General features: G+C 36.0%; 1 protein-coding gene across 5 annotated transcripts in view; it reads right to left on the reverse strand.

Annotated features, from left to right (window-relative positions):
* The window catches only part of LOC127650773 (equilibrative nucleoside transporter 2-like), a 39258-nt gene extending 15207 nt beyond the window's left edge, over positions 1 to 24051 (reverse strand). Inside the window, exons 1-10 of one of the 5 annotated variants that reach the window (XM_052136424.1) lie at positions 23908 to 24051; positions 23287 to 23419; positions 20601 to 20713; positions 18468 to 18522; positions 17500 to 17581; positions 16490 to 16635; positions 15193 to 15332; positions 13688 to 13822; positions 13361 to 13458; positions 13072 to 13153 (exon numbers count right to left, since the gene is read on the reverse strand). In XM_052136424.1, the coding sequence (XP_051992384.1) occupies positions 13072 to 13153; positions 13361 to 13458; positions 13688 to 13822; positions 15193 to 15332; positions 16490 to 16635; positions 17500 to 17581; positions 18468 to 18499 (715 nt within the window). In that variant the 5' untranslated portion in view covers positions 18500 to 18522; positions 20601 to 20713; positions 23287 to 23419; positions 23908 to 24051. Of the gene's footprint in view, positions 1 to 13071; positions 13154 to 13360; positions 13459 to 13687; positions 13823 to 15192; positions 15333 to 16489; positions 16636 to 17499; positions 17582 to 18467; positions 18523 to 18800; positions 18985 to 20600; positions 20714 to 23286; positions 23420 to 23907 lie in introns of those variants that run through there. The other 4 variants (XM_052136416.1, XM_052136410.1, XM_052136430.1 and 1 more) reach the window with 4 other exon arrangements.
* Between the last annotated feature and the right edge of the window lie 1022 nt (positions 24052 to 25073).

The raw sequence follows: 25073 nt of genomic DNA on the forward strand, positions 1-25073 counted from the left end.
ATACCATTTGAAAAATAAAAAAAGTTCAGCTATACACCAACCCTGATTGATTTACAAAAATACAACATAAAATAAAATGTTTATAAAACAAATAACTTAAAAAAAAAATTGTTGTGTGATGGTATTACATACCGCTTGCCAAGTGACCAGATCATGTTTTTAAAACCCTCTTTGGTAAATGTTAATTGGTACCATGTCTTTCGCATGGTGAAATGATACTGAATCAGTGAATTCTCTCTGCCTTTTGGAACCTTTCTCGTATGGTGTAACACTGGCAAGGCATCCGAACTAGATTTTGTCTTTGGATGGCATTCAGATCTAGCTTTACACTTGTCATACAAAGATTTGTGGTGCACACTTAAATGATCAAACAAATTGATCATGTTGCCTCGTGTTGTGGCAACAATTGCAAGTACCTGTTTTTGGTCAACATCATCCTGTCTGTAGCCGAAATATTTACATATAACTGATGATGCATTTCTTTTTGCAACCAAATTTTTTTTGCCTGTTCCTCACTTATTTCGTTATGCACAAGAAGAGCCTTCACATCAACAACGTGCAGCAACAAACGTGTTTAAAAAAAAAAAAGCTAATAAATAAATAAATAAAATTCAGTGTATCCAAGTAAATTACATAATATCAGATTGACAATGCTAGTTTTCCATTATATATATATATATATATATATAGTAGACTGATCTATGTTTACCTTACTACATCACACATTCTACAATGTGGCTATTGCGGATGCGCACATGGCGATATTTGATGCTGAAACTATATATCGTGCAGTCCTAGTGGACTTGCATTAGCATGGTTTAGGACCTATTTAGCAGACCGCTACCACTTTGTCTGTGTCAACAAGGAATTGTCAAATCAAACAAAATTAATTATGGAGTGCCACAGGGATCAGTTTTAGGGCCTCTGCTTTTCACCTTATATATGCTTCCCCTGGGAGATATTATCAAGAATTGTGGAATAAGTTTCCATTGTTATGCCGATGATACCCAATTTTATATTTCTTCAAAACCCGATGAAAATGTCACAATTCCCCAAATTAGCAGTGTATAAATGAAATCAAAGATTGGATGCAAGAAATTCAGACAAGACCGAGGTGATAATTATTCAACCAAAAAACTCTAAAGATAAGCCGCTAAAATATACTCTCGTTGGATGTACTTTTATATTGTCTTCCACAGCGAAGAACTATATTTAATACCAATCTGCCCTTTGAAAATCAAATTTCCAATGTTTGTAGAACAGCATTCTTCCACCTCAGAAATATTGCTAAGATACGAAATGTATGCGTTCATGACTTCAAGACTAGATTATTGTAATGCATTACTGGGAGGATGTCCTGCAAGTTCAATAAATAAACTTTAAATGGTTCAAAATGCAGCAGCCAGAGTGCTGACTAGAAACAAGAAATATGATCATATTAGCCCCATTTTATCGTCGTTACATTGGCTACCTGTTAAATGTTTTATTCATCTTAAAATTGTTAACTGCATACAAAGATTTGAATGGTCTGGCTCCATAGCACTCCTAAACTATTTAATAGTCTCCCAAACGCTGTTCGTCTATTTAGCCAGGCATACGCCTCATTTATCCATCAACAATTAAGATGCTTTAGTTAGGTCTGCCAGAACCAGAAACATTTATCATGATCTATAACTTTGCAAAAAAAAGTAATGGCATCTTCACTAATATTATTTTATTATATAATATAATATTACGCGATTCATCTCACCGATCTCTGCCTGCATCACCTTGGTCTAATGATGGACTACACTCTTGAAATGGAATACACATACTATTCAATTATAGATAAATTAATAGATAAACAAAATCATTCATCAGCCAAATAACAAAAGGAAAATGCATCTATGTGAATTTCTGCAGTTATTCCAGGATGAACTTCAAATACATTAATAAATATTCTTACAGTTCATACAATATCTTTGTTTAAACACTGACCCTGACCACTTAGTTAACTAATTTTATACTATGACTTGCACTGCACATAAATAACTAACATAGGCATTATATTAATGCTGTTTAGCCAGAGGGGAACTGGCCCCCACAGTGAGTTTGGTTTCTCCCAAGGTTATTTTTCTCCATTAACCAACATCTTATGGAGTTTAGGGTTACTCGCCACAGTCGTCTTCAGCTTGCTCACTGGGGTTCTAAATACAATTAATAATTATTTATTTTTATACACAATTTACAATCATATTTACGCAAACTACACAATGATGACTTCTCATAGATATTACGGTTTCATTTTATGTTAATGCATTCCATTCTGTAAAGCTGCTTTGACAGGATGTGTTGTGAAAAGCGCTATACAAATACAAATGACGACTTGATTTTGTATGATCGTGTGTGTATAGCCATTTTTCCAAGACTATGATGTGCTTTTTTTTTTTTCTACTCAAATAATCGTAAAATCCAATTCACAACATTGTTTGATATGCTGCTTCACTCATCGGCCGTCTGAAGCCAAAATTCATTCACACATCTGTCCAAAGTCAGATACTGTATGCCTCTTATTTGACAGTATTCAGTCCATTAAAACTCTTTTATAGAGCAATCTTTGCAGTAGTATCTGTGTCATTATTAATTACTAATAATAATTGACATGAGTCTGAGCACCACCACACATCTACTGAATACACTATTTGAGGTATAATTAATGTGTTACACATATATTGGATAAAGGACTCAGTCTTTGTGCCAGGGAAATAGTACTAGTGATGTTTGACTCAGCTGATTAAATGGTAAATGTGATGCTATGAAAAATTTTGTTACAGGGTCAAAGCACACATGGAAATTGTACGGAAAATAATGTGTGGTAAAACTAAGAATCTATTAATCCAGGCTGACGTTTGGCCCTGAGGACCCATATAATGAAGACTGACATACTCTACATAGATTACATTAGGGAATGTTGGATTCATGCAATCAGAGTAAAGAAAAGGAAATTAAACTCTAAATAGAGCAGTCATCTTGTGAGAAGTGATTACTTTAATCAGTCCAACATATGTAGTGGTATGTCTTTACTTATGTGCAACCAGGTTCACATTAATCTGAAATTGAACAGTTGAATTTAGCCATTTTTACATATCACTTGTTCAAAAGGCAAGTCTTTGAGATCAAAACTTTTAAACATAGGCACTCCACATGATTCACGTCACAGCGTCAATGCACCATTCAGCACAAGCAGCATGCACCATTTTCACCTCCACACATGGATGCTTAACGTGTAGGTCAGACAGTCTTTTCCTGTGGGCAATTTCTGGTCAGAATAAACTGAAATCTGACTTTCTGCTGATAGATGAGAATCTCCTTACACTTGACTACAATTCAGGCTTTACTTATCTGGAGGGTCATCATTAATATGCAACTTTTTATAATCTTGGCTGGATCTCTAGGACATGTGATGTAGGAGTCAGTTACAGTTACAGATGCAGCCCCTTGAGCTCTTTACACACTACAATAATATTCCACAACCACAAAATTCATTTTCTCATTTCACAGTAAACATTACATGTAAATCATTAAATTATTATGGAGGTGGCAGTGAGAGAAGCTGGGTTGTCTCCTCATATTAAGGGTTTTGCACACATTGAATCTTGCTTCGCAAGCAGGATTGCATGCTCCCTGTGTCAGTCGCTTGCTTTGTCACGTGAGAAAAGTCGTGGCTTTCTTTCACCGCAGTGCCACACCAACAGCTGCTGCTCAAAAGATGCTTGAGATAACATCACACAATCTTATCATGGATGTTGTTACACGATGGAACAGCTCAATGGAAATGCTGGAACACTATCTCGAGCAACAAGCGGCTATAACGTCAGCCCTCTTGAGCACAGAGGTGTGCAAAAATGCCCGTCAACTCGATACTCTGGATAGCGCCGACATCAGTGATGCCGAAGAAATAGTAAGCCTTCTTAAACCGTGAAAAAAGTCACCACCGTCCTGTCTAATGAAAAGAGCGCCACCCTGTCACTCATTGTGCCCTTGAAATCCACGATCGAACAGAGCATGACGAGAAATACTATACAACTATAGCTAACATGAAGACCTCTCAAGCAGATACACAGAGGAACAGAATTATCTGCTAGATTTTGATCGTTGGACTGCCTTGGACCCCAGATTTTTATCGTTGCCTCACTTACTCTCTGAACAAATCGAACCAGTTACAGCAGGTATGTATGCATTACTAATTGTGTGAGAACCTGTGTATTTGCATTTGTGTGCATGTTTGTCACGCCATTTGCATGTTGATGTACTGTAACTGTAACCTAAACAAACCCACAAGCTGTTTGTGTTGAGTTGAACTTACTTGAACAGAACAATATTTGTTTTAATGTTTTGTTTTTTTATTTTTGCACTTTTACTGCTTTAAGAATTTCTCTCTTAGGTTTCAGCTATCTTAAATTCTAATTTCATGTTAAAATTCTGTTATATTGTTCAGTGACACCTAATCAATTGTTAATTTACATACAGAAGGTTAAAATACAACAAAGTTATTGAAAATTGTTAATGCTTTGGAAATAAATCTGTTATTTGAATGTTTCATTTCTTTTTTAAATATCGTGATGCGTATTGTATCGTGAACCCAGTACCGTGATACGTATCGAATCGTGAGCTGAGTGTATAGTTACACCCATAGTATCCATGGTAACTTAGTTTTATTAATAGTAAATGTATAATAATATCTATGGTTAATTTTGATGTTTTATATGTGGCTAACTAATTTTTAAAAGGTAAACAAAGCAGCCTAATAATTTTCTGTTTAGGAACATAAATATGTAAAAAATATAAAAGTAATAAAGTTATTAATTTTATCCAAAGAATTCATAAATATTATATTCAAAAGATGTATCTGTATTGGTCTCGATAACGATATCAGCCTAAAAGTACTTGGTATTGGAAAGAAAATAAGTGATATCACCCATCCATACTGCAGAATCTCTGCTCAGTTCAATATTTTAACTGCAACCGATGTTAAAATACCGGCAGTACCAACTCAATTCTGTACCAGCGCTGTTTGAATACAGCCGGCTGCTTTCAAACGCTCATATGCGCATATCAGCATTCACACAGACACACTTAGCCTGTGTGGTCTTACCCGGTCAATCTGGGATTTGTTTTCATCTGGAACTTGAAAAAGAGTTCTGTTTGAAGTTCAGTTTTCAGAGTTACTTTCTCATGTCCAGTTCATTAAAGAGGACTTTTAAACTATTATAACCTTGCTGTTGGCAGATGCTAATGGTCCTCTGACTTCCTCCTCCTTGCCAGTGATCATGTAAAAGAAGCTTACAATTTAAAATCAGAGGGGAAAAAAAATATCAGCTAGTGTGACGCTGACTTAACTAGGCATAAAACTAGCTTATCTGCAAATATGCCTGCCAGCAAGGTGGTTTGTGAAGAAAGTTATGTTGTGCCGTTAGGCTTATTTCTGTTAATCTTGCTTCATGATCTCATGTGTGAAATATCTTAGTGTTATTATCAAAACACAACAGAAATGTTGCTTTTAATCAGGGATATGAGAATGGCAGGCTGTTTATTAAAGTAAAGCCCAGTGATGCTGTAGAAGCACTGCATTTCATGAGAACGTCACACTAACCATGGCAACAAGGAGAGATGTGGCCTCTGAGAACAGGCCACCTTATGGCATGCTGGAAAGTAAGATTTTCAAAAAGCTCACGCCATGGAATGCCATTTAAGGGTGAGTTTTGAGCTTGAATACAAAACTTCAGCTGATTTCAAAGATGTTCATCGAAGATGCTTTGTGAATGCTGCACAACTGTCTGACCTGAAGAACCCACACTTGATCTACAATACACAGCGAGACAAAAGCATTCCTTGTGCTCATTCAAAATGAAACTTCACCGCAAACTGAAATAAAATGGAGGCTATCTTTGTACATCCAGACAAACAAACAAGTAGAGTCTGTAGAGTGAAACAGACTGATTAGCATAGAAGTTTATAAACGCAGGCATTGCTCCAAAAAGAAGATATAGGGAGCCCCTACCTAACCATTTCCCTAACCTTAACTGTGAATGGAAGTGATGCCCCTTATATTACATCTTTTGAAGTCTCATTTCTCAGAATTATAAACCAGCAGGCTGTCCCTAAATCTTAAGTAGATTGACAAAAACAACAAATGCAACTTCTCACAGTGAGTCTTCACAATACTTGTTGGGTTTATATAAAACAACAATGGCAACAACAAAAATGTGAAGTAAAATATGGATAAAATTAGGACTATGGAAAACTAATTGAATACAGTGTCAAGAAAAAGTATGTGAACCCTTTGGAATTAGCTGGTTTTCAGCATTAATTGGTCATAAAATGTATTCATCAAAGTCACAAGTACAGACAATCACAACGGTGCTTAAGCTTACAACACACAAACAATTATAATATTTCATGTCTTTATTGAACACATCCCATTAAACATTCACAGTGCTGGGGAAAAAGTGAACCCTTGGATTTAATAACTGGTCGATCCTCCTTTGGCAGAAATAACCTCAACAAAGTGTTTCTGGTAGCTGCAGATTAGACCAGCACAAAGTTCAGGAATTTTGGATATTCATATTGTTACGATGTTTAGTGTGAACGGCTCTCTTGAGGTCATTCCACAGCATCTCTTTTGGGTTAAGGGCTGGGCTCTGGCTGGGACAGAAACCACAGTTCTAAATCATCTCCATTTATAGACAATTGTCTAGCTGTGGACAGATGAATATCTAAGCTCTTAGAGAGAAATTTGTAACCCTTTCCAGCTTCATGCAATGCAACAAATCTTGGTCTATTTTTTTGCAAGCTGTGGTCTAAGTCATGGATGCTAGGTTGGAAAACTCCTGACTCCAATTATATTTTGTTGACGTCCTTTGCCTAGGGGTTCACATGCTTGTTTTAATTATGCGAGTTTATTTATTTGTATTGCCATATCAGCATCACTGGCTATTTTCATGGCAAGATCAAGGTAGTTTTAAAGGGTAATATACACAATATAGTATATAATACAATAATATAGACAATGAACATTGAACAGAAGACCAGAAGACCATTAATTTCAATATTTTATCATTTCCCTGGTGAGACATTCTTTAAAACATCCACTAAAAATGGTGTAAAAACATTGCCTAGTTGCATTAAAAGTAGGACATTCCAGTAAAATGTGTTTCATAGACAGTGGTGTCTGACAAAAATCGCATGTTGGTGGCACTACACCTTTCAATGAGAACATGAGTAAGTCTGGAATGCCCAATATGACATCTTGAGTAAACACCTAGGTCTGAATATCTACACTCAAAAAGGGAAACTTGTATGAAGTCAACCCAATTAAAAAAATGATAGGTCTTTCAAAACTCATTATGGATGCAATTTTTCCATTTGCCACTTTTTATATATATATATATTTTTTATAGTCACAACTAGGGCTGGACGATAAAACTATATTGATATTTATCACAAAGAAAATCCACGATATCGAGGATTAGCTTTTGAGGAATATTTACTGCGTATCGCTAAAACACAAGCAGTACGGCTTTCTCAGGCTGTGTTTCCACTGGGGCGGACTAAATCCGCTCAAATGCGCTCACAGCGCTAGGAGAATGCTTGCTCCGCACCGCTGCAAATCCTACGATCCACCTTGCGAGCACCTTTTAGATAATTACGTTTTTTCCTTCTAAATGTATCTTTATTAATCAGCATGTTACGAGCCTTTAATAATAAACAAATCAATTTCTGTTCTAATTTTGTGAAAATTAATTAGATGTCTGGAATGGATAAGGAAAGACTCAAATTACTAGTTGGTAGCCTAGTCTCACTTTAATGAAAATATACAAATGTTAAAACTTTTTCTAAATTTTCTCTCGGGACACCCCTGAAACCACATTCAGCATCATTCCCCAGTCACAAGGGCTTCTATGCCCCCATACTTGGGTATCTGAATCTAAAGAAATATAAAAAATATTAAATTTTAATGTAAAAATATGCCAACAAATACTGGACTGCGGTCACTATGCTTCAGAACAAACAGATGATCTTTTAACATTCATTTTAAATTGATAAACTATAAAATATTTTAATATTTTGGTAAAAAAATCCCGCAGACCCCACTGCTTTGGTCGTCTCTGGACACCCTGTGCAGTTTTGTAGGGACTATTTTGACTGTTTACAACTTATTTTCTCTTTTCTTCCATCAACTTTGAAATAAAAAATAAAAGTGCAATGTGTAAATGTATATCGTGAAATATCGACATCGAACAATATGAAAAAGATTATCGTGATAACAATTTTGTCCATGTCGCCCAGCCCTACTCACAACACAATTCCTATTGTCCCATTTCTGTCCTTCCTTAGTTTTGATGACTTTACTATTATCCTTAAATGTGAAAAATAATAATAATAAAGAATGAGTAAGTGACTCAAAACTTTTGATCGGTAGTGTACATATTCAGTACGGGTTTGAGATCTGATGGTGGGACTTGACAGTCTTTAATTCTTAGCAAGAGCTTTCTTTGCAGTAGTATCTGCCTGTTCAATACCAAACAGTCCCATGTGACCCGGAATCCAGCAAAAAACTATATTAAAATACTTTAAGAGATTCAGTTTTGCTATTATTTTAACAATTATGGGGCGATCAGTTTTTAATGTTTCAAGTGCAAGATTTGGAATCCGTACAAATTAAGAAATTCCATTGTTGTGCTCTAAATCCAAGAGTAAAGCACGGGCCTCAGCTGTAAAAATGAAGCTTTCTCCTAGAATACGGATACTAAAAGATCTTTTGTCAAAATACTGCTGTTCTCTGTTTTGGATCCATCTATGTACACAGATTTCTGAAGCGGAAAATTGTTAATGTCAGATATAAATAAAATAAAAAATCTGTTGTCTTTTACCCTTGCTATAGTACATAGATCACCCAGGCCTTACTCTGATTTCCTTGGTGAATATGCACATTTTCTAGCTGATCTAATTGTTAAATGTAAAGAGCTTTAATTGTTGGTGACTTCAACTTTCAAATAGATAATGAAAACTACACATTGGGATTAGCTTAATAGATTAATATTATAGATATTCTCAACTCTCTTGGGAGTCAGACAAAATGTGACAGAACAAACTCATCACCATAATCATACACTAGATTTAATTCGGACATATGGAGTTGATACTATAGAAATTCTGCCATAGAGCGATGACATCTCAGATCATTACCTCGTCTCTTGTTTGCTCAATCTATACCACACTATCGTTCAGGTAGAACTATTCTTTAAACCACTAAAGATTTGGAAGAATCTTCCTAAATTGTCTCACATACCAAGTCAAAAAGTCCAGAAGAACTTGATGTAATAACAGAAAATATAAATACATTCTTCTCTAGCACTCTTGATAGTGTCTCCCCCTTCGATTAAAGAAATACTCTCAAGACAGAAGCATGGAAAATGGAGCGCAAGTGGAAGAATACAAAATTAGAGGCATTTCGCAGTGCGTGGAAGGATAGTGTCTGTAGCTACAGACTAGTGTTGTCAAAAATATCGATTTTTCGATAAATATCGATACTGAAATATCTAAACGGTATCAATATTAATTTACTAAAGTATCGATACACCAATAGGCTACTAGCCGAGCTGTCAATTTCACTTCTCTCCAAAGGCGCATTGACAAACAGCGCACGCGCACTCGTCTCATTAACTAGCAAAATTGAAGTGAAAGGAAAGATGGCGAGTGCATCTCCGACGCGACCGCCTTTGATCGATAAAGAACACAGCAGGAGTGCTATCTGGAAATATTTTGGATATGAAGCAAATGAACATGGAAAGCCGAAGGACACAAGCAAGCCAATATGCAAGAGATGCTACAGAGCAGTGCTAACAAAGGCGCTAACGCCACTAATATAGCAAAGCACCTGAAAGACCGACACCGGATCTATATAAAGAATTTCGAGAGGTTAGTAACTCTTCTTATTTGAACATTTCTGAAACATTAACCAAGATGGCCCATTATTGTTGTTGATATGAGAGAGTGTGATTGTTTAAAGCACTATATAAATATAGGTGACTTGACTTCATGTCGATCCAATAAGTATTGTTTTCGCGTGTGATGCACGCACGTTTTCGTTTAAATCTGTTCATCAAATAACGTTAATGTATTAACCAGCATTTATGACCGATGAGCATTGCATTTGTTACAGTATATTTTAATCTTTGATAACAGTAGGTAATAAAAATACATCATGTTAGCTCTGGTCTAATGAAGAAAATATTAACAGATAGAACTTTGGATTTTAATTAGCACATGTATTAGTAAATGTTAGTTTAAATAAACCTTTTTACTAAGATTAATAAATGTTTTGGAAGTATTTTTCATGAATTATTCATGTTAACAATTAAATATCTATTACCATTAACCTACGTTCTTAGATAAGTTAGTTCAGTACATTTTAAAAGTGTGGTCTAAAAAGAAAAATGTTTATTGAATTTTGGCATTCTCTTTTAGCACCAGAAAGAAGATGAGACTCGGCCTGCAACAGAAACAACACACACACAACCTACACTACCATCTGTATTTGAACAGCAAAGAAAGTATGAAGCAAACTCAAATGAAGCCAAGAAGCTGAACAGGGCTGTAGCAGTGTACATATGCATGGATCAGGTTCCTGTGTATACTGTTGAGAAACCTGGCTTCAAACAACTTCTTCAACATTTGAACAACAGGTATGCCCTTCCTTCACGAAACTTTTTCATGCACACTGAAATCCCAGCCCTATATAACAAAATTAAAGAAATAGTCATGAACAATCTTGGAAAGAAAAACTTTTTTTCATGCACCACTGATCTGTGGACAAGCAGGGCCACTTCCACGTTCATGGCAGTAACTCTGCAATTTGTCACTGAAACCTGGGATATGCAGAGCTGGTGTTTGGGCTGTATTGGGCTCCACACTGAGCACACAGCAGAATGCTTGAGGGAAGCATTGGAAGAGATGATACAAGAAGCATGGAAGCTGGACATGTCATACATGGCTGGTATCACCACTGATAATGCTTCAGCAAACAAGAAAGCATTTCAGCAAGACTTCACATGGGTCCCCTGCTTTGGGCATAACTTGCACCTTGCCATTAACAAGGGCCTAGATATAGACCGTGTGTCTGGATCACTGTCGAGGTTGAGAAAGACAGTGTCTGCCTTCAGCAGGTCACCAAAGATGTTGCGACAGCTGAAGAAAAAACAAAAAGATTTGCAACTGCCTGAACACATAATGATCCATGATGAGCCCACACGCTGGGACTCAGCTTATGAAATGGTGGAGAGATTTCTAGAACAGCAGCAAGCTGTCTGTTCAGTTCTAGCTGATGATCGGAAGAAATGGCACCTCATGCCCAAAGATACAGATATTACAGTTCTTGAGACTGTTAAAGAGGTATTGAGCCCGTCAGCTCTTTCACGGATGCCCTTAGTGGCTGAAAAACACACCACTATCTCTGCAGTCCTGCCTCTGAGTTGGAAGATCTTCTCTACTTTGACAGTTGAGGAAGGTGACAGCAACCTAAAATGTCAACTTAAAGACAACATCAGAGAAGATCTCAGACATAGATATGAGAACACACATCTGCAGCTGATATTAAACAAAGCCACATTTCTTGACCCAAGGTTCAAGGACAGTTTTGTAACCTTAAGAGAGGAGGTTAAACAGAATCTTATGGTCAGTTTCAATTTGCTAGAAGCAGGGGGCCAAAGTCAGCAAACATCATCTCCAGATGACAAGCAGCAACCAGCAAAAAAACTAAAACAGATCTGAAGAGACTGTTAACAAACATACAGGGGAAAAAAAGAATGAACATGGAGAGGGTTCATCATCCAGAGAAAGTGAGAGTGCAGAAACGGAACTCAAAAATGAGTTTTCAATATATGAAAAGATGCCTGAGATCAGTGCAGAAGAGGACCCACTCACATGGTGGAGGACACATGAGACAACTTTACCTCACCTTGCCCAGTTTGCTAAGAAGTATTTGTGCATCTCTGCTTCAAGTTCAGCTTCAGAGCGTGTATTTAGTACATCAGGGCTCATTTGCAGTGCAAGAAGGGCACGACTTACAGAGGAGCACATCGACATGCTGGTGTTTCTAGCTCAAAATCTGAAACTGTAGGATACAGTAATGGGTGTCAATCTCACTCACCTCTGTAGAGAACCTGCATAGAACTGCAGCAACAGATTCCATTCAATTATTTTGTTTACTAATTTGTTACTTGATGCATAAGATTGCACTAATCTTGTTTTTGTTTGAAGTTTAAGTATCTTTTGTTGAGACTGTGATTGTATTTGATTTAACTTGGAAATACAAAAGATTGCACTTTTTTTTACTTGCACTTTATTGTTTTTTGAATGTATGGCAATCTGAGATGCCTTTGAACAAGTGCACTACCTCAGGACATTTTTGTTATAACATACCTCATTTGTCATGTTCTAGAATTGTTATTTTTAGCTTTAAATAAAAAAAATAATACCCCATTTATATTGTGTCAATTTTTTTTCTCTGTATCGAAAATGGTATCGAATATCGATATTTTTCAAGGTATCGTATCGAAGTTAGAAATTCTAGTATCGTGACAACACTACTACAGACAGGCAATAAAAACTGCCAGGTCAGCATATTTGAGCAAACTCATAGAAAATAACCACAACTATCCTAGGTGTTTATTCAGTACTGTGGCTAAATTGGTTAGGAATAAAGCCTTGACTGAACCAGATATTCCATCGCAGCACAATAGTAATGACTTCATGAATTTCGTTACTGAATAAATTGAAAAATTCAACTTTACAATTATTGGACCACTTCAGATGGACTGACCATATACATAAATATAAAGGGATGGGGGTATAGATTAGGGTTGCTACGATAATTTTTGGCAGCTAATGACAGCATACTGTAATATAGTACCGAAATAAGCAACAAGATAATATCATACAGTTAAAATCTTTTGGCATCGCGGTACTTCGTTAGTACCGGTAAACCACGCAACCCTAGTATAGAGCAAATAAAGATAGAAAGAGTTTTACCTGCAAGAGGCTGCTGCTGGCTGAATGTCTCAAGCTCATAGCTCTTACTTTTACACCTGTCCAGGTAAAAGCAAGCAAACTTCTGCACACGCACACACACACAAAAAAAAAAACGTCAATTTCTTTTACTGATTTATTTAGCTTATTACAGTACTGCATTAAAACTAGTTTTAAATGCATATACTTTTACATATAAAAGGTGAAAAGCCCTATTTATATCCCCATTTATGCCATTTTCACTGAAGGGCTGCACATGCCTATTAAAATATAGCTTGGAAAATACACTCACTAGTTTGGGTAGCAGCATGTAACTTATGAGTGTGAGAAGAGTCCCGACACATGGAGTGATGAAATAACCAAGAGCTGCCGTTTCACTATCAGCTTCACCTGTTACACACACAGACAAACACCAGCCAGAACAGATTAATACAGATATACATCAGATGTTCCTCAGATCAGGAATGTTTATTTAGCAACAGTGAATCTCTGTTCAATATTAAATGAGCAAAATCAATGTTAAATAACAACAAATAGCAATACGACAATACAATTGGAGGCTCAGGCATTAGTGGTGTGTTGGTGTGTGTGGGTTTGTGATTGAGACACACAATCTCACTTGCTAAGGCGAAAATCATGGCAAGAGCAGCAAATGTTCCTGCGAGTCCTTGTCCGCTCATAAACACAGCGCTGTACTTCTGCGGCAACAAACCCACCAAACCAAACAGACTTCCCTGTAACACAGCCCCAAATGCTGCCATGAGAGAAAGAGTTACAATTATCAAAAGCCAACAACAACAACAACTACAAAGACAATATTAAAACAAGGAAACACACACACAGAGATCATATTAGGGCAGTGTAACAGTAAAATAAATATTATACGGCTCTCTGAAACACTTGATACTGCTTGATCAATGGCGCCATCTAGTGGTCTGATATCTCCAAGTAACAACCGCATATCCACATTTCAGACTTACAATTCTTATAATTCCAATGCAAATCAATATTTCATGTCCATGTATTTATTTACAGTATATCTTGTTTGAAGATCTAAAACAATTTAGTATGAAAAATACACAAAAATAGAATCAGGACGGGGCAAATATTTTTTTACACAGCATAGTATTTGGTTAGTAGCCATGTAAAAAGAGATAATGTACAGTCAGCCCAGTCTTTTGATGATACTCAATTTACAGCGCAAAATGTATTTGATCTGAAGTGGCTTAAAAGGAATATTATGGGTTCAATGCAAGCCATGTGCAATCGACATCATGGTATAATGTTGATTCCACTATGAAAGAACTTGCAGTTACAGTGAGGCATTTACAATAAAAGTAAATGGGGCCAAGCCATAAAAGTTTTTTTTTAGTACAGCTATAAGATGTAAATATTACACAGATAAGGTTAGCAAGCGATTTCATCACACTGAAACGTTAACACGCATATAGTTATAAGCAATATTTCAACTTAATCACCATGACAACTCAAAAGGTAAACCCTGCGATTTTATCATGCCAAAATCATGCATAAGTGGGATTTTTTTTCCCACACTAAAATCATGTTAACACGTAAAATTGTCTTGTCTACACTTTGTGTATTTTAATGTTTATGAATTACCCCATTCAACTCCACTGTAAGTTCCTTTTATTTTACCAAAGTTTTTGTGGTTAACCACATTATGCAAAAAAAAAAAAAAAAAAAAAAAGCTAATTGAGTTTAACTTGTTGAACCCAGTACATTGCTTTAAACAGGGATTCAATTTTCAATCAGAGGAACCATAATTTAAACCAAAACAGCCATCAGCCAATCAGATTCAAAATATTGAATTCAAGAAGTAAACTAACAGTAAAAATCCAGTCAAACGAACACAGGGAAGAATTGTTATTAATTTAATTAATAATTACGTCCACACCAATACGTTTCCGTTTAATTACATTATCGTTTTCGAAGTATGGAGGATTTTTCAAAGTCTCCGTTTTCAGTACTGTTCCAGGATGGAATTTGCATAAGCTTTATATTGATAATCAATTTTATATCGCACACTAAAATATTTTATATTTATAAAGGGACAGTGTTCAGAAAACTTAAAATGCTTGAATGCAAAACAAAAATGTCACTCACAGTTGATAAACCAGATGGTTGCCATGGTGACAGAGAAGAACCTGTCGTCCTCCATAGGAACCTTCACCAGGACAGCAGTGAGGATGAAGAGGAGGAGGATGAATACTAAACTGCCTGCTATCCTCATCTTCTCCGAGATTCTGGAAGACAAATGATCCATTAAAACAAAAACAATAATACAATAAAATCTGCGCAACATCTCCATTTGTGTTCCACGGAAGAAACTCAAAAGGTGCATTGTAAAGTACTTCATTACAGTACTTAAGTCCATTTTTGAAATATTTCTACTTTACACAAATATCCAGTACTGTGCAAAAGTCATAGGCACATTAGATTTCACAAAAACTTTTGACTTATGGTGCTTTCACATACAACGCGAAGCAAGCATTTCGTGCGGCGCGATTACACAAAGTCAATGCAAAGATGAGAATATGAATGAAGTTTTTATATGATTCACTGGTGCATGTAATACAAATGAACAAAAGTTTGTCTTAGTAGCCTAATCATTTATCAAAATGTAAAAACTTGCCTCTGAAATGACTTCATTGTTGGACTATCTTCATTCACTTAATCGCTCGAGTTGAAATAACTTGTTGTCTTGACGCGTTGTCACGAAAGCCTATCCGCATAGAAATTGTCGGGATGTCACTGACAGTAACAGAAGAAATCTGGAAAAATTTATAAAAAATAAAATTGTTGTAGCGGTGTGTGGGCACCCGGAATTGTATGACACAAAAAAAAAAAAAAAAAAAAGACATCGCTTGGAGGAAAGTGAGCGAGGAAGTTGGACTACCTGGTAAGTTCTGAAAATACGCACGTCTACTTGATTCCAGCTATTGGTTGTACTTTACTATGAACCAAGTCGTAGACGCGCCTCCTCCTGTCCTTTTTCGGAAGAGAAGGGGGAATACTCGCGGGTTCGCGTAACTCGTGCGAATGCGAGTTTAAACACACATTTATAACCCAGCGGTCAAACTCACGTGAGCAAAGAGAGTCAAAAATATTCTTCGCGTTGTATGTGAACGCACCATAAGACTGCTCTTTATATGAAGTTTGATAAATAAAAATTAGTTATGGCGCAGTTTTGAAATCATCCCCACTATTCAACTACAGCTTTTGCTCAGTAGTACTGCATATATTTCAGATGACTTCACAATTACATTTTGAAAAGAAAAAGAATCCTTTCGCAGACTACGCTGCCAAGGCTGCATCAGCTGTGCTTTAATATGCCCTTAAAATGGCCTGTTGTCCGTGTGCACATAGTTTTGCCAAGTTTAGATATATGATGACAACTCACCGCTGATAGAGGATCGAGTTGAGCAAAGTAAACAGAAGCAAAGGCAGCTGGGATAACAGAGTCATCCAGTTATTGAAATAATATTCCTTCCTGACAGTCAACGTTCCGTTCTTCCATTCCGATGAGTTCAATCTTTTGTTGAAATACTGTGAAAAAAGATTTGAGGTCGAGTAAGATTTTAGAGACAATAAACAAAACTGCATTAACGCAAAAATAAAAGTAATATTATGGTTTGACAGACTGAAAACTTTATAGCTGCTTGAAAGAATAGATCTTGTTGATCCTGTGGACGTAGTAAAAAAGGACATAAATATTGATCATCTACACCTATCATATGGCCTTGGGATGGATATTCTATATGGGATATTTCAAGTTTTGGACCCTGTTGACTTGGACCTACATAGAAGAGATATTCTTCTAAAAATCTTCATTTGTGTTCTGCTGAAGAAAGAAATTCATACACATCTGGGATGGCATGAGGGCGAGTAAATGCTGAGACTTTACATTTTTGGATGAACTATCCATTTAAAGTTGATATTTAATTACATTTAAATAGATTAAAGTTCAGCAAAGAAATAAATTCCAAACCATCCTTTGTATGTATACAACACACACATTGAAAACACAAAACACAACTTACAACCAAAAAAGTGCAGGGGTATTCTAAAGAATGACTGATAATGGTTTTCACAGGAATGTGAGATAAAAATATGGACTAAAAACCTTCCTGCCCCTCTGGACAACAGTGAACTGGCCAATCTGTTCCACCCTGGCCATAAGCCAAAGATAATGAACCCGTCAGAGAATTCAGATCGATAATGCTCAATGGACGGTGGGCTACACACACACAGGAATTTCTCTCAGACTAAAGAACTGCATATTCAAATGGAAATAAATAACTGTTGTGGTCATCCAGCATACTTGATTTTCTGAGAAACTCTTGTGTTGTTCTCGTTTGATTGGTGCGGTGTTTATTTCCCACATTTTCTATATTTTCCATGCTACATTACCATAGAGGCAGTCATAAAGAAGTTCCATGGTAAAAGTGTTCCCAAGCCAAGGATGAAGAATATGATCCCAACAAGAAAGCCGCTAGACGGAAAAAATAGAGCAGAGTAAACAGGAAGTTCTAAAATTAGTGCAAAATAAATATTGTTATCAAAACATTTTCCCAAGATATTCAGAATGTGTGCATGTGCCTATCCAAGCCCTACCAACCATGTAGACCATCCTAGCAACCAAAAACTCTTTTTTTGCATATATATTTTTAAATATTATTATTATAACTACTTAGTGGTGGGCGATATGATGATACAAGTAATTTTATATCACAATAAGAACATACATCACAACACAGTAAAATAAACTGGGAAAAATCAAGAACAAAGATGAATGCGTTTCACGTTTCTTAAATTCTCAGTCTCACGTGAAGGTCTGCCCACAGATAGATAAGCCCATGCAGCGCACATTGATATTTACATATGGCGATATACATGATAGTGTAATTGATAGATATTTTGCACCATCATCGCCACGATATATGGTCAATTCGCATAGCCCTATAACTACTATTACTACTAATACTACTACAACCACCTTGTGTAAATTAAATCGCTGTCAAACTAAAGAAAATGTTAAACATATGCAATGTCTTTGGTCCTACAATACAAAGCTCTGAATTTTGAACCAGAAAAACCCTTTGATTAGCATAAGTTGACTGAGGAAATTAAACTAAACAGATGGGTAGCCGACCTGTTTAAAGGTTCCAGTCAGTTGAGAGGAAAAGCTATTAGCCTGATTAGAGTCTATATCTTTCCATTCTGTTGACTCACTTGAGTGGTTTAAGAGCCAAAAGGCATTCACACTGTGCTCGTTCAAAATCATCTCTCACATATTCAGAGGTGTAAATCTTCAGTCCTTTGGTTCTACAGAAAACTGTGTGTGTGCTTAAAGCAAAAATTTTAATCAACAAACATACCGGTCTTCAGGGGCTCTCTCTTTTGTGCTCATCTTTCACTCTGTATGGAAGGCAGCTGTAACAAAACATACATCATGAAAAACAAGTCAAGCTTTACATTCAATTCATCACAAACTGCCTGTCCTTGAAACGCAACACGCATTTCACTAAATAGTGCTCGGAGGATTTCCTGCCCTGCATTGACACGTTTATCATGTCGGTGAGCGGAGCGCTCTTTAAATAGCCACATTCCCCTGCAACACCAAACGTCCTTCACTCCATAATGATCCACACGTTGGATCAGCTTTTGGACATCTGAAAACTACTGTGCTTAGTAGGCAAAAGACTTCATACCTTCTTTTCTACCTTCATTTATTCCACATCCAGAACACGAACATATCTACATACAGCAAACCCTCCACACTACAGACTGTCAGAACAGCTGACAGACATTTTGGACATGACTGAATTAGCTTCGGATTACCTAAACTGAATAGTTAGGTCTAATAACATTCATGATGAAAACATGTGACAGCACGTGGACAAACATGGCGTTTCAGTGTGAGAATTGGACAAGCGAAAGAGGAGGGGCCGTTTAAGTCCGGGCAGGTTGTGACTGAATGAGTACATGCCATGGGCACAAATAGGCTGGATGATATGGCAAAAAAAAAAAAAAATTATATCTCAATGTTTTAGCCTATTGATGATGTAATCAATATTCATTTATTTGCTCTGAAATGGCTTAAAAATGGTGATGATTTTACAGCAGATTCAAAATGTTTCATGCTAGAAGTAAAATTCTAGTAACAAAATAAAAGGCATGTTTTCCCACACAGACAATTAACAAAGAATAATAATAAATAATATTCATTAATAATTTGTTACTTAAATATTATAAGTACTATTTTATAATTCCTTATATTAAATGGCCCAATGTTTAATTTATTCAGCAATTTCTCATTAAATATTGATGTAATTGACAGGTATTGCATAACATGTTTACTTAAAACAATTCTTAGTTTTGTTGGAAATGTAAAAAGTTATTATAAAATGCAGAGAAACTTTAGCAGAGTTTAGCATGTAAGAAGTCGATTACAACATGCAACAACTTATTACAAATAGCAGTTATTACAGTAAAAGTAATGAAAATGTGTAACATTCTGGAAAGGCATTACGATGGAACACACAGCTGTGATTGTCTTATTTTGAAATAAAATTTTGGCGAATAGTATTATTTTCAAAAGGAATATTCTGAGTTCAATACAAGTTAATCCAGAGACTATTTATTTAGTAGAGATGGGCCACTTCTATTAAATTAATAGGAGAAATTGGAACGCCCAACCAAGGAGCTCCAAGCGCTGTAAGTCCACCTCTTGGTCCAATGGTGGCGTCCAATAGCGTGGCTGAAGGTCTCCTGCGTGTTCTATCTTATCGTTCGCATTAAACAATAAATGGATTATTTGATTTGAGTTCCATGTTTTATTAATCTTATTATTTTCTTTATTTCGTCCAACTCCAAGTATGAAAAACCTCGTTGATGCATCTATGCTATGAATTTAAGTTTTGCATCTTATTATTTTTTGTAATTCTCTCTTCTAGACTGCATTAGTTATTTCAATGTTATTTGGGTCCTGTGCCGGCCGGACGCAGGTGCTTTAACTACAAAACTCATCAGTTTCAGATATTAGTAAGTTTTAGACCAAGTCCCTATAGGTTCTCAGTTTGATCCGTTTAGTCTTATTTTGCTAAGATCATATAGATTCGCGACTCACCGTTTAGCCCCAGTCCATTAAGTTCTGTTTTACAGATTCTCTGTCCTACTCTTAGTATTCCCCTTTAATTCTACTTGGCTAAGCCCTTATAGATTCTCAGTTTGCCATTTAGCCTTTTAGTACATCCTTAACTAATGGGTTACTTTTGAAGTAGCTTACTTAAGCCAACTCTGACCATAGCTTTGTAGTTAATACGAAATATACTAACAGTCCTTCAAAATGAATCCAAAAGTAACAATTTATTTTACCAGGTAATAGTAATGCATTCAAACAATCCAATTAAAATAATAAATTAAACTCAAAATGATCAATGAATAATATAATTAAAAGTTGCATTCCATTCAAACCTTTACCAAACATAAGAAATTAAAATTGCAAGTACCTGGTAGAGAAAAGCTTCACAAGTTATCTGTGTGGATCAATCTGGCTGCAGAGAGACCCTGATTTCTTTGTCATTACACCAGCAAACTGTGCGGGAGATCTGAATGCTGATTCCTATTATTAAAATCAAACACATCAATGTGTGGGATCACCTGACTACAGAGAACCATGAACAATGTCACATTCCCTTAAATACCCAAACCATAAACAAAGATACTTTGATCAATGTTGACTTAAAAATGCATTATTTTGTAGAGGGGGTCAAAACTGATTTTAGAGCAAAACTCTAAATTTAGAAAGATGTCAGCGTCACTCTTTTATTTTTACACGGATCTAGGTCAGCCTATTACGAAAGTCAGTTTACTTCAGCATCCCCCGTTGCATTATGTGCCAATGATGCAAGTCCAAAAATGAAATTGCCAATAACTCCTTTAGAATTGAAGATCTCATTTTTTTTTTTTAGTTTCTGGCTCTGAACAAAACTTTCCTTTTTGTATCTTCATTTTTAAGGCCATATATGGTAAAATCCAGGGATCCTGGGCTCTCGATGTGGCTCCATCTGAAAACTATTACATTTTACACATTTCAGTGCTCGAAAACCAAATGTGGTTCACATGGTATGAAGCTATATCACCTTAAACCAACTTACAATTACAAAAATCCTGAATTATTTCTAACATGCAGAATTAATGAAGCAAGTCACTTGCTGGCTTTACTTATTGGTCGAGTGCTTTGATCAAACTATAGCTAATAAAGAAATACACAGAGAAATCTGACACTGTACCATGAAGTTCAATGAGGGGAACATGACATTTATAAAAAATCATTTAGTAAGTAGTTTGATGGCACTTTAAAGTCAACATTAAAGTGTTCGCAACCCATTTTCCATATATATATATATATATATATATATATATATATATATATATATATGTGCAGGGACTTGGTTTTATCCATCAGGAATCAATCATGGAAAAACATCATGTATATGACAGTTTGATCGAGGGGTTAAAAATAAGTTAGGTGAAGATAGTCCAACAAGTCATTTCAGAGGCAAGTTTTTACATTTTGATAAATGATTAGGCTACTAAGACAAACTTTTGTTCATTTGTATTACATGCACCAGTGAATCATATAAAAACCAGGAACGTGGATTAAGAAAATAAATGTGGTCAATTTTGATTTGCAGTCTTTAAACCAACAATGTTTTCCCCTTTCACCATCCATTTTCTCAGACTTCATATGCAAGATATTAATATTCTGTCCCACACACAGCTCGGTTTCAACATAAATAAATCTCTCCGTGTACGGCAAACTCTTTCAAAGGATTTAACAAAAATCTCTGTCCAACTCTCCGGCCTTTCCTCCCCTTCTTCAGAGATAGCTGATGAATTAAGGCTGAGCTTTTGTAAGCCTGAACCTAAACACAAATCATTCAGAGGCTTCAGTAGGGTTGAAACTATTTGCATATTAAAATGTTGATGTATATTCAAAGGATATACTAGGATGATATTTGGGTAATTCAGAGTAGACCTTTTATAAAGGAATGAAAATGTGGCTCTGAAGGATAGACTAAGTTTCTTCAATGGGTTGTGCCGTTAATAGTATTCATTCAATTAATTCAGTAGACGAAACATTAAAAACGCATCTTTCTAAACCAGTTTCACTACCGAAATATCCAGAAAACACGAGTTGTGAAAATTATATGCAATATAAAAAAAAAAAATCAAACTTGGAAATACCAAAAATACTGTGTATATACACACTGATCATCCACAACATTAAAGCACCTGCCTAATATTGTGTAGGTCCCCCTCGTGCCGCCAAAACAGCGTCAATGCATGCCAGAGTGGCTATCCGAGTTATCGTAGACTTTTTCAGTTTGAACCAGTCTGGCCATTCTCTGTTGACCTCTCTCATCAACAAGATGAGAGGTCATCTACAGAACTGCCGCTCACTGGATGTTTTTTGTTTTTGGCACCATTCAGAGTAAATTCTAGAGACTGTTGTGTGTGAAAATCCCAGAAGATAAGCAGTTACAGAAATACTCAAACCAGCCCGTCTGGCACCAACAATCATGCCACGCCGCAAATCACTGAGATCACAATTTTTTTTCCCCATTCTGATGGTTGATGTGAACATTCACTGAAGCTCCTGACACATATCTGCATGATTTTAATGCGATTGGCTGATTAGATAAATTGCATGGATAATTGTTTAATTTTCACTAGTAAAATTACACACCGAATGTTATACACTCCTACTCGAAATGCAATTATTGATATCAAATATTGGTTTCTTACCAGTTGAAAGTCCAATTTCACATATCAACAGTAAAATGTTTTATTAGTGGAAGTGACACGCTCCAGACAGAAGTTCACGGAGACCGAGACGGCAGAAAGCGCATCCTGTATGATTTCTTTATTTGACAAAACTACAAGGTTTTGTGGTTATTGTTTACAATATTGTTTATTTACACAAAAGTAAACCCTTTATAGTTTCAAATGATATCTCACTCTTATCTGTATGACCAAAAATTACAGAGTATTTCTTTCTGCTGTTGTCAGAGAAAACAGTGCCGATGACCACAGAGGATTGACTATGTTATCAATATATATATATATATATATATATATATAAAAAATAAACAGGAGCAATTCAAATATAGAATTTTGGAAACAAATTACTTGCAAAAAGGGCACTTATCTGGAGAAAGAGGGCGTGTACATGAGCACCACTTGCGGTCTATCTGTGAACGTGACTGCCTGCCCGAGTTTCATCGACAGGATAAACTCTATGCAGGAAAAACCCTGAATGTTACTAGTAAAAAAATATACTTTTTTAATATCAAGTTACATTGTTAATAGTATAAATATATTTTTACATATCACCCAGCCCTGACAATGTTATTGTTGATATAAAAAAATATATATATATATATGTTTTTTACAAGTAACAACGTAATTGTTGATATCAATAATTCATATCCTGCAAATTAATAAAAAGCTACAAGGGCTTGGCGTGTTTTACGTTTCAGTGGAACAAAATAAGCAAATTAAGACAGAAATCATGTCAAAGTGAAATGAACGGATCAGTGTGCGCACGTCACAGACAACAGCTGCTTTGTCTATGGCGGTAATGCCACTGAATTGGTCTAAATTACTAGAATAAACACAAGATAATTCAATTGCGAACAGCGAGGGAGGTCAAATCTGTGTGCGTTGTGTAATATTTATGAATGGTTTGGCTAAACCAATTTGAATCAATTTGATCCCCTAAGGTCATTTGGAAGAAAAAGGTTTCCTCACCTGTTTTCACGACGTTAGTGGGTTAATCTCTCATTTAATCTTCGGAATTTTAGACACATATCTACGTTAACTCTCCGATGTGAGGATTACTTCCTTCAAAGTGATCACGATGTGTGTGTGCTACCCCACATGCCGCGTTCTTCTCATTCGTCTTCTTCTGTGGATTTACTTCTTCTTCTATGGATTTATTGGCAGGTTGCATACCGCCACCACCTGTGCTGGAGTGTGAAGTGATTTCAGTCTAGATGTATGCTAAAATATGTCTATATTCTATTCCTAAGACCACTATGCTTAATGAATTTTAAAACTGACCTTACAATTTCCCCGGATCCTTGTTTTGTGTTTAATATGTTATTGATTGTAAATTCTTTGCATCCCATTTCATGTAGCTCTCATATTAACTCATTCCTTTCCTGTTCATAGGACAAAATAACAATGTTCACATGCTCAACTGTTTCCTTTACTTGGCATATTTTGCATAAGCCTGTACCATGTTTCCCTATAATATGAAGTGTAGAATTAAGTTTTGTATGTCCCATCCTTAGTCTTGTTAAAATAACCTGATCGTCTCTATTTAAATTTTGTGTCAATATACTTTGTCTTACAGTATTATGTATATTATAAAAATGTCTTCCTGTTTTACATTCATTCCAATTTCTTTGCCATTTCTGGTTGCAAGCTTCTTTAATGATACTTCCATCCTACTTAATGCAACTGTAATAGTAGGGATGTTTAGTTTAAGTGACTCTTAAGCCATTTTATCAGATCTTTCATTTCCTGGTATATCAGCATGTGCTGGTACCCAAACAAATTGTATTATTGTTCCAGCTTGCCTTAATCTATACAAAATATTCAATATTTCTATATAGATATCATATCTAACTGTTTGATATGTTTGTAGGCTTATAAGTGATGCCATTGAATCTGAACGCAGAGGCGGCGGCAGCCGATTTTGCCGGGGCTTCAGCCCCGAATGTTTTGAGTGTAGCCCCGAATGTATTTTGAAAAGTTGACTGACAAATATGAAACCGGACAATAGCCTATGTAAACCCCCGAAATCATAAGTTGCCTTATTTCATTGCGCTTTGGCTTTGCACATACTGCAGTCAGCCTGTAAAAATAGACATAGGCATAATCTAGCCTATAGAATAAGTTCCTTTGCTGTC

This window comes from Xyrauchen texanus, chromosome 1 (genome assembly GCF_025860055.1).
Source record: "Xyrauchen texanus isolate HMW12.3.18 chromosome 1, RBS_HiC_50CHRs, whole genome shotgun sequence".
In the NCBI taxonomy this organism is placed as follows: Eukaryota; Metazoa; Chordata; class Actinopteri; order Cypriniformes; family Catostomidae; genus Xyrauchen; species Xyrauchen texanus.